A 10,844-nucleotide genomic window follows, 5' to 3' on the forward strand; every position below is an offset into this window, starting at 1 on the left:
GTTGCCTTCTTGCTTTATTGTGTTATGTTCTTTACCCTCCCCTGATTTTGTCTCTCCCTTCGCTTGGGATTTGATCAGACAACAGTGCAGGTTACTTTCTATCCCAGTTTTTCCTCCTCAACTCCTGGTTGTCCGCTTCTCATCCTCCATCCTCCCCTCAGAGGTGCTTTGCACAATGGGGAAGACAGAGCTGCACTGTGTGTACAAAACCTTCCTGGACTGTCTTTGCCTCTGCTTGTCAGTAAGTATCCCTTTGTGCATGTATCGTGGCCTTGACAAAATACTATTCCCATGCATTATTTCATCCTGAGCATGCACCCACGTAGCAGCAGTAGTATGACAGGCTGCTGCACACACACTGAGGCTTTTGATATTAATAACAGTCGGAGAATGTAGATCGAAATAGAGCCCTGACTCCTCCAAAGAGGTCGGATGCCACGTCTTATTAACCTTTGTAAACAAGCTTTTAAAAAGCTTGTTTGATGCACAAACCTTTTTAAAATTTTACCCCTTGAGAGCAGTTTGACATTCATGCCCGCTCTTATTCAGTTAGCTTTCCAATATCTTTGTGCCCATTTCTACACATGCAAACAACCTGAGCAGAACATATTAAGACTTTTCCATCTTTTTGTTGTTTCCAGCGAGGAAACGGCGAAGCTGCAGCCGAGAGTGACAGGGACACAGAGAATGGCCACCTGGTCTACAAAAATGGGCAGATCCTCGAGGACCGTTGTAGGTAACAATTACGTGTTACCTTCTCAGCAACTGCCTGTGCATTAATAATAATCCAGCCTTGTGCATTAATAATAATCCAGCCTTCCTCGCAGATGCCTGTGCATTAATAATAATCCACACTCCCTCGCAGATGAGATCCTGGACACATTGGGTGAAGGGACCTTTGGGAAGGTGGTGCAATGTTTGGACCGCAACAGGTAAAAAGACTGCTCATCTGGTCACAAAGGCTGAGGTAGAATTGAACAAGTGTGATGGCAACTATAGATTTTTCTTTTCACACGCAGAAATGGCCGTCAAGTAGCACTGAAGATCATTAAGAACAGAGAGAAGTACAGAGAAGCAGCCAAGCTGGAGATTAATGTGCTGGAGAAAATTAGCCAGAAAGATGAACACAACCTATAGTGAGTAGTTTTTCATTTTGTCCATTTTTTCTTCATATTTTTCATTCAGCTCGTTTCATCAAATAGTGGCATCTTCTGTATGTCTAATGGATGTCATTCCTTAATTATTGGACAACTGCATCGTCCCATTGAAGAAATGCCCCAATGCCAATAGATGCCTCTAATTACCTTTACGACGACTAATAGCAAGGTAGTTTTAACACTCCCCACCTGCAGCGCAGGATGACAGGGATGAGAGAATTTGGGATGGATGAACTTGACTGGTCTGCACAGAGTCCTGCCCTCAACCTGAAAGAACACCTTTGGGTTGATTTCGAAAGGACACTGAGCCAGGCCTTTTCGTCCAACATCAGTGTGTGACCTCACAAATATGGGCGAAGAACGGGCGAAAATGTCCATGAACTCACTCCTAAACCTTGTTGAAAGCCTTCCCACAAGAGTTGAAGCTGTTACAGCTGCAAAGGGTAGACTAACATCATATTAAACCATATGAGTTAGAATGGGATAGCACCTAAAACCATATGATGATGGAGTGGTACACTCGTCATCACACGAATGTAAATATCAGACAAAGCAAACCCAAGTATAAATAAAATGTTGTTTTTAAATGATGTGATTTATCAAGGGATAAAACCTATTCAAAGCAACCTGGCCCTGCCTGTATGGAAAAAGTAATCCCCACCCCATTTAATCATGAACTAACTGTGGCTACTTACATTTTTTGGGTTAATTTTCACACCTAAGCCTGATTACCTCCAGACCTGTTCTATCAAAATACCACTTAAATATAACCTATCTGACAAAATGAAGTCAGCCCAAAGAGCTTAAAAAGCTGCAACGAAATGCCACCAAACAAATTCAAGAATATATGAGAAATAAAGTAATTGGTGTCAATCAGTCTGGAAAGGGTTACGAATCCATTTCTAAAGTGACTCATTATCCTCAAATGGAGAAAACATGGAACAGTGTTAAACCTTCCCAGAAAAGTACCCCAAGAGCACAGCGACAACTCATTCAGGAGGTCACAAAAGAACCCAGAACAACATCGAAAGAACTGCAGGCCTCCCTTGCCTCGGTTAAGGTTAGTGTATATGACACAAAAATAAGGAAAATGCTGGGTAAAAATGGCATCCGTGGCAGAGTTCCAAGGCGAAAACCACTGCTGACCAAAAGGAACATAAAGCCTTGTCTTACTTTTGCAAAAAAAATCATGTGTATGATTCCCATGACTTTTGGGAGAATATTCTCTTGGCTGATGAGATGAAATTTGAGCTTTTTGGAAGGTTTGTCTCGTTAAATCTGGCGTTAAGTGGAACACTGCATTTCAGAAAAGGAACATCATCCCAACAGTCAAACATGGTAGTGGTAGTGTGATGGCCTTGGGCTGCTTTTCTCCTTCATGACCTGGACAACTTGCTGATTGATGTAACCATGAATTCTGCTCTTTACCAGAAAATCCTGAAGGAAAATATTCTGCAATCAGTTTGTGATATCAAGCTGAAGCACACTGGGGTTCTGCAGCAGGACAACGATACAAACCACATCAGCAAGTTAACTTTGAATGGCTTAAAAAAAATGAAGGTTTTGGAGTTGCCCAGGCAAAGTCCGTACTTCATATCAACTGAAAGGCTGTGGCATGGCTTAAAAAAAAAATTAAAAATGAAGGTTTTGGAGTGGCAAATTCCGTACTTGATATCGTTTGTCTTTGTGTTCTGCTATGACTGACCTCAAGTGTACCCTGCCTCTCTCCAAAAGTCAGCTGGGATAGGCTCCAGCTCACCCGTGACCCTAATGAGGACCAGCACATAGAAAATGTATGTGGAAAAAATACAAAGGTTACAACGCTGAAACTCTCATAGACCCCTGCTACTTCCTGCGGTTCAGTGAATAAATGCCCCTGGCCACTTTGTGAGATAATTTGGCTCTCTAAATGTCTTTTTTTTTTTTTTTTAAATCCCGAAATCAGCCACTGTGTGCAGATGCTGGACTGTTTCAACTACTACGGGCACATCTGCATCTCCTTCGAACTCCTGTCCCTCAGCACCTTCGACTTCCAGAAAGGCAACAACTTCCTGCCTTACCCGATCCACCACATCCGACACATGGCCCAGCAGATCTGCCGCGCCGTCAGCTGTGAGTGCAGTGCACATTGCAAGAGGCGTAGCCACTTTATTTTTACTCCTTACTTGCTCGTGGATAAACGTGTCTGATGTCAGTAAGAGGATTATTTAGCTGCAAAAAAAAAAAAAAACAAGCTGTGATGGGGGAGAGGAAAGCTAAACTCCGAGGATGATATGAGGTTATGCGTGTCCAATATGAACTCTAGTTAAATAGGGTTGCGATGATGTCTTTTGGGCTCTCACCATGTTGAAAGGATGTTCAATTTCGACAAACTCATGAGGACAGTGAATAAAGTAATTTTTATCCAACCCCGGAATTTGATAAAAGTTGCATGAAGAAATATATCACAGTTGTACAATTGCAGTATAGTCCTAACATAAGCTTGTTTTAATGACAAATCAGCCTAACCGGGAGAGCAAATCGGCTATCTTAGATAGCACTAAACTAAGTCCATCGTAATAAGCAAACTAGAAATTACTGTATGCACTCAATTAAGAAAATTAGTTCATCTTGACAGCGATGTATTTTTAGTTATTTGGGAATCATAGCTATGGACTTATGGATCATTTAGAAATGTGTGGCTATGGTGGCCAAGTCATTGAATGACATTAGCATCTATCAATCTAGCCACGGTAGTCATTTGAATGGTGATAATGCCAAGGTTTTCGATTGTGTGTAGTTTTGTCTGATAGTCGACAAGGGGCCAAGAAGATAATGAGAAGAAGAATTCTTAAACTATCAAAAGAAATACAAGGATTTCTGATGGACATAATGCATTTTTTTAACATCTACATCCACAAAAGTGTCAACCAGAAGAGGGCGGTGTCTTCCTTCTGAAAACCCCCCCATCTAATCCTAACTCTCGACCCCCTCCCTCCCTTCCTTTCCACGGCAGTTCTCCATGACAACAGGCTGACTCACACCGACCTGAAGCCAGAGAACATCCTTTTTGTCAACTCTGACTACTCGGTCATATACAATCCAGACAAGGTTAGAAACAAAGACAGACGCACAGGCTGGGAATAGAAAATGCAAGTTAAAAAAAGTGTGCGTGTATGGAGGGGGATTTTCTTGATTGTTGCACAGTTGGATGCAGCTCTCAAAGACTCGGCATTACCCACTTGATGAGTATTTATAGACGTTTATCCAGCAATGCTGTGGGTTGTGTTTGTTGACCTTGTTGTGACGAAAGTCTGGGATTTTGAAGACATTTAAATTGAAAGTAATACTCATATTAGGAAATGTTATAGGTAATAACAACCTTATGTACAGGCCAAACTTAAAAAAACTAAATGTTACAAGTACTGTACCAAAAAGAAATTGTCCATCAACACTAGGACAGGTTCAATACTAGACCCATTTGGAATACTGAAATTAATAAGCGGGGTGAGGGAGACACAGTGTTGTGATACGGTACTGTTTGGAACGGGAGCAGCTGGAAAATAAACAAGCGCACCTCTTCTCTCGCTTCACTTAAACAACCTTGTGCACCGCAGTGTTTAAAAAAAAATATATATAGATATTTTTTAAAATAAAGTGACTGCGGAGTGACAATGGAATTGAGTGCGCATTCAATATTTTCAATAACTAAGGCATGTTGGCACAACCAGGAAAAACAGAGGAATGAGTTTTCTTTTTGTTAGAACCTATTGTGTCATTTCAACTGGGGGAGTCAAACTCATTTTCGTTTGCAAGTCACATTCACTCCAATTTGATCTCAAGTGGGCGGGACCAGAACATTAATTGGCCAAAAGCTATACATAACGACAATTCCATTTTCTGGGGTGAAAGTATATAAGTACATTTGGGAAATATTGATATTGTTGCAAATCATCTGCGCAATCTGAAATGTCTTTGAAAAAAATGAGTGCAATTTATGGATCACAATGGAGCTATATACTGTATGTACCTTTTATAAAACAAGTTGTCATGATTTATAATTTTTAAAAGTGTACATAAATTTCCACCTCCATCTGGAAATCTTTTTCAAACTCAACTGACACACCATACCAACTCAAGCTGGCACTTCTCAAAATGAGGGTACAGTTATCCCCTGCCTTGTAAATCTGTACATAAAAATACACATTGTGGCGCTACTTGAAAAGGCTCCACCAAGCCAACCTCTTTTTAAACAAAGCTGTTTACTGATAGGTTGCAATGTTCAGTCTCTTAAAATATTTCTACAATAGCAGTATTCATTTTCACAGAACTGTATTCTTCACAGTGCAAAGGTGGCACAGCATTTTATATGAAGCGGGCTTACTTTGCTCTTGAAATATGGAATCTTTTAGCCGTCTGTAAATAGACGATGCAAGAAATGTCCTCATTGTAGTTTGTAGCTTAAATGTACAGTCTTGAGACTCTTGAAATCAGGCAGCTTGACTGAGTGAAATTAAAAAAAAAAACAAAGAGTGAAGACAAAATAAATGTATGACCTATGTCTGTTAAGGACATACATATTCACAGTAAGTGCAAAATAGAGACTTAAATCTAACTGCTAATATAATTGTCACCCAAGGAGCTTGCCATAAAAAACTGTAAACACAAATAAAAATTAATTACATGAGGTTTGCATTAGTCTGCACAACTATCAAGTCATCTTCGACTATTAGCATGCATCAAATTAGCTTGTAACCTTGTAAGATTTTGCATGTCAGGGGTCGCCACAACAGCATGTCACTTGCATGATTTGTTTGGCACAGTGTTTACTCCGGGCTGATGCAACACACCCATTTTCACCTGGCCTTTAGTAAACCCATGTACCTAGGAACTTCACAAACTGCACATTTGCACATGACGTAGTACTGTAAATATCTGACCACCAACAAAGTAATTTAAAAAAAAAAAAAACGTTGACGGTGTGGGACAGCCCACACGTAATGCGTGGATCAGACTACAGGGCAAATTTGCTCTTTCACGATTACGATCGATGTCAAGACTACTGCAATAAACTCTTGTATTCCGATACCACAGCATCCCGTTTTTTACGATCGTTGGGCTTTTGTTTTGTCGACTTATAAGTGGTACCAGAAACACTCTGTTACCATGGCGACGACAACAAGAATGGATAGCGGCGACTTTATTATAAGAACAAAATGGGGAAAAACGTGTGTTGGTGGTCACCGGTGCTCAGGAGAGGACGTTCATTTAAGGATTGCTTGAGGTATGTTCCCGTACTTTTAATACGATACGGCTCGCAAGCAGGCAACAAAATGTTATGTAGCCTAGCAAGCTACTGCTAGCACTAACGGTTGTATCGACATGCTCGAAAGTTTCTGTGTGGTTAAAGTAATTACAATAAAGTCATTTAATTACACTAAGTTAGCACCCATTATTTCTGTCATGTTGGTTTGACCTGACTGACTACAATACATGACCTGACTAGAGCAGTGATTTCCAACCTTTATGGAGCCAAGGAACATATTTATGATTTAAAAATCTCACGGCACACCAACAAACAAAAATGTCACAAAAGGGAGAGACATTAATTACTGTATGTACTTCCTGCCATCTAATAGAAGACCATTCATTTGTTCTGTCTGTCACTAAGCCTCACTGGCATAAATAGATGAACAAATGTGCATTATTTATTGTGAATATTTTTTTTGGAGCAATTAAGTACACAAGTATATACAATAAATGGACAGGCCATTTAAATAGACACATTCCTCCATCTTGTGATCAGTTATCATTTTTTTTTAAACTCTGTGATCGGGCCCAAAAATCCTGATTGTGTAAAGCCTACTAAAAACGGAAAAATACTGCACTTAATATTTTCCTGGAGGATGCATTTGGGATGAGCCTTTGAAGTTGGTAATACTGAAAAATGACGTGAAACAGACAATGATTTCAGTCAATTCTTTTCCAGAATAAGAGTGCTTAAAGAGGAGGATGCTATTCATGTGGCACAGCTTAAAGCAGGCATCAGGTGGAGATGGACCTGGCTCAAGTTGGAGGCCAAAACAAAAAAGCAAAGATTTAAATTTGTACATCAACATGTGCTCGAGCGGTGTAAATAAACGTTTTTCTGCATGAAAAAAAATAATTTTGCCTTATTGTACTCTTCAGAGTCTTCCAGATTGCTGCGTAATTTATGTAAAATTTTAAAAACATTGGTGGGGGGGGGATTACTTTCAGGCTAGGACATGTATACAAGGAACACTTATAATATTAGGATGACTTTAAACATTAAAACATCCGGTACACTGGAACTCTTGGGACAGTGAAATTCTGGGAAAACGGGAACACCGTTGACACCCTCAGAATGCCTAAAGAACAATTGCGGCCTGATTTACTAAGATTCCAAATAGCAGGTGCTAAATTGCGCGTGCTATTGGACACAGTTGTAAAATTGGTGGAGTTCACCATATTTCAAAGAAGGTTGTGCACTTTGGCTCTGATGGTTTTCACCATGGAACATTTGGGAGCGTGCCGCAATCATAAAATGAATTTTGAAGTGGTGGAATTGCAAGTGTTAGTGGAAGAGCAATAAACATTACTTAAAGAAAATGAATCACTCCCATAATTTGGGGGAAGCCTGTAACCGCATGAAAGCCAAGGTTTGATTGATTCCCTAGTGCCCAGCCTACTTGACATGGCATTTCAAACTTGAAATAGCACACCTGAAAAACTACTCTTGAAGACAGCACCAGACAATTGTCACAGTGCGCTGAAATGCCCCAAATGCAAGGAAACAGAGTTGAAAGGACCTTTGTCGTATGTATGACATGACACCTTCTTCTGACTGGCTCCAAATCAAGCCTTAGATCATTCAGATGCTCCAAATTGCATTGCTGAAAAGACGTTATGTTGCGGCAATTTTTGTTCCGGGCATTTCAAAAATGTCTGTACGAGTGGAAAAGATATTTTCTCCCTGTGTCCTCTTATTTTACCTCCGTCTCCTCGTCAGGGTTATTCAGAGCAGTGATGTTTGTACCCGTCTTTCATACGTTGTATTAAAATATAGAAAACCAGCCATCGCAATTCCTCTCAAGTTTGATAAATCAGATTGCACATGCAAAATTAATGTAATTGCATATACTCATGCCAGAACGCGCAAAATATACTGTGTGGCAATTTTATGCATTTGGCAGAAACAATCCTGGGTGCCCCGGGTACCAAGTTCTTGGAAAGTAAGAACAATTCTAACTCATGGCGGGGGGAAACTGGAGCACAGGGTCTACTGGAATGCACAAGAACCATGAATACAACTAACTTTTAACTCTTGGTATACTAGAACAGTTGGTACACTTGAATACTGGAACATCAGGACCACGAGATCCTTGCAATGACTTGACCACTGGAACATGAGGAACACACATTTTGCCAATATATATTAAATACCAGGATTACTATAAACACTTTTAACGAGGAAAACTGGAACACCAAACAGTGTGAACGGATGAGCTTGAGGAAAACTAGTACAAACATTAGAGACCCTGAGAATATTCATCAACACCTAGCATTGATGGAAAGGTAATTCGAACATTTGAAACATAATAAGAGACAACAAACAAAAAAAGGAAACCATTATACTAAGTACTTAAGCATTCTTAGGCTAGTCTTTTTAAATGGATCTCCAAGTGGTGGACTGGTTCTAGTGCATCAAAGACTGCATGCACATAATTGAAACGTTTGGACTGGTCTCACTTGCTGCGTCTGTCGCCCTTGCAGAAGTGCAATGAGAGGCGAGTCAACGACACCACGGTGCGTGTTGTTGATTTTGGTAGCGCTACATTTGACCTCGAACACCACTCGACTGTTATCTCCACGCGCCACTACCGAGCCCCTGAGGTCATACTGGGTAAGACGTGTTCTGCCAGCAGCCAGCCGCCATGTTCTGACAATGTCCTCTGTCCGCTGCAGAGTTGGGTTGGAGTCATCCCTGCGATGTGTGGAGTATCGGCTGCATCCTGTTTGAATACTATAAAGGATTCACACTGTACCAGGTCTTTAACGCATTGGCCTTGCACTACTGCAAATAGAGAGCAGATGAACTTGATACGACACCTGGTTCTGCAGACTCATGACAATAAGGAGCATCTTGCTATGATGGAGCACATCCATGGACCAATTCCTCAGAGAATGGTTCAAAGGAGCAGGTAACAACTGATAACACACGTAGCAGATATCCTCAAATAGTGACCTCTGGTCTAATACGTAGTTTGTAAATGTGTCTGTGTCCATCAAAAACAAACAAATGCCTGCAGTTGAGTAGTAAACAAACCGGGTCACTATTTGCTATTCAACAAAAGCTCTTCTCTTCAGAAAGCAGAGCTATTTCCACTGTGGCCGCCTTAACTGGAACGAGTGCTCCAAGTCTGGACGCTATGTCAAAGCCAAGTGCAAGCCTTTGCGGGTGAGCTTACCACCAACCTTTCAACCTCAAGAAAGAAGTTAAACCTAAATATGACTCTGGATGTTTTTTTTCCAGAAGTACCTGATGTCACAGGGTAGAGAACACCACTACTTTTTTGACCTTCTAGAGAAGATGCTGGAGTACGAGCCTTCCAAACGCATCACTCTTTCCTACGCCCTGAGCCACCCTTTCTTCCTGCAACCCCAATATTCAGCGCAAACAGTCGGAAATAGCTCCAATATGGGGCAATAGTTCCTACCTTGAGAACAATAATGTTCACTGGTAGTATTGTGGAGTACCAAACACAGTGCTACAGTGCAGAGAGAGTGGAACTAGAAACACTGCAGTCTGTTGATTGGTTGACCAGAATGGTCTTTTTCTGGAAACAACAGGAATGGCACAGGACACCGCTATATGTTGCTCTGCCATTTTGTCATGCTATTTAAGTAGAGGATGCTGTTTTCGCTATCCGTCATGCAGTGGAAACATGAGCCAGATCAGTGTTCCAACTCTGCAGTACCATGACTAGACAAAACGAACTGTCCTGCTTTTAAATGCTTGTAGCGGTGACTTTTATTTAGCGTTACTATAGAGGCAGTGCCCCACCAGATCGAGATGGCGGCACTGTTTTTCATGTATGTATTTTATATTCAATAGAGTAGAAAAATAAATGTTTATCAATACATAGTTTTTGGAGAATTTATTAGTGTCTTTCTGACCGGTAGAATGCCAACTAAAGGAAAACTGGAACTCCAGTGACAATGAGACCATAGGCGCACTGGAACCATTGTAAGACCGGAACACCAGAAACTCTGGAACTAGTACTGCTACACTAGTGACACTGGAGCCCTTGGAACATTGCTTGGCTTGAACATTGAAACAGTAGGAACACTGGAACTGGAATGCCAGTGACACTTGAGCACTGGGAAGAAATACCATAACTTAAAACACACTTGAACATGAAGTTCACAAGAGCTCCAGGAATCCTGGAACTTGAGGAACAGTAAGAGTAATGCACAATTCCAGTCAATGGATTGAGCTTTCATAGCCAGCAGCTTCTCAAATATGCACACACACTCCTTTATTCTCACGCATTTCCTCTCTCTATTACCTATAGCAACCAGGGCAAATTGCCTCTTCGCTCTCACATTCACACCTACAGGCAATTCGGAGTCTTCAATGAACCTACCATGCATGTTTTGAGGATGTGGGAGGAAACTGGAGTACCT

At 41.0% G+C, this 10,844-nt stretch overlaps 1 protein-coding gene across 1 annotated transcript; it reads left to right on the forward strand.

Annotated features, from left to right (window-relative positions):
* Positions 1–175: 175 nt before the first annotated feature.
* On the forward strand, positions 176–10,285 carry clk2b (CDC-like kinase 2b). Its single transcript, XM_061675456.1, has 11 exons — positions 176–241; positions 642–732; positions 866–932; positions 1,020–1,136; positions 3,103–3,269; positions 4,153–4,247; positions 8,931–9,060; positions 9,123–9,205; positions 9,279–9,358; positions 9,525–9,615; positions 9,691–10,285. The coding sequence occupies exons 1-11, from the start codon at positions 176–178 to the stop codon at positions 9,865–9,867; spliced, it is 1,164 nt and encodes a 387-aa protein (XP_061531440.1). The 3' UTR covers positions 9,868–10,285.
* The last annotated feature ends 559 nt before the right edge of the window (positions 10,286–10,844 follow it).

This window comes from Phycodurus eques, chromosome 4, assembly GCF_024500275.1.
Source record: "Phycodurus eques isolate BA_2022a chromosome 4, UOR_Pequ_1.1, whole genome shotgun sequence".
In the NCBI taxonomy this organism is placed as follows: Eukaryota; Metazoa; Chordata; class Actinopteri; order Syngnathiformes; family Syngnathidae; genus Phycodurus; species Phycodurus eques.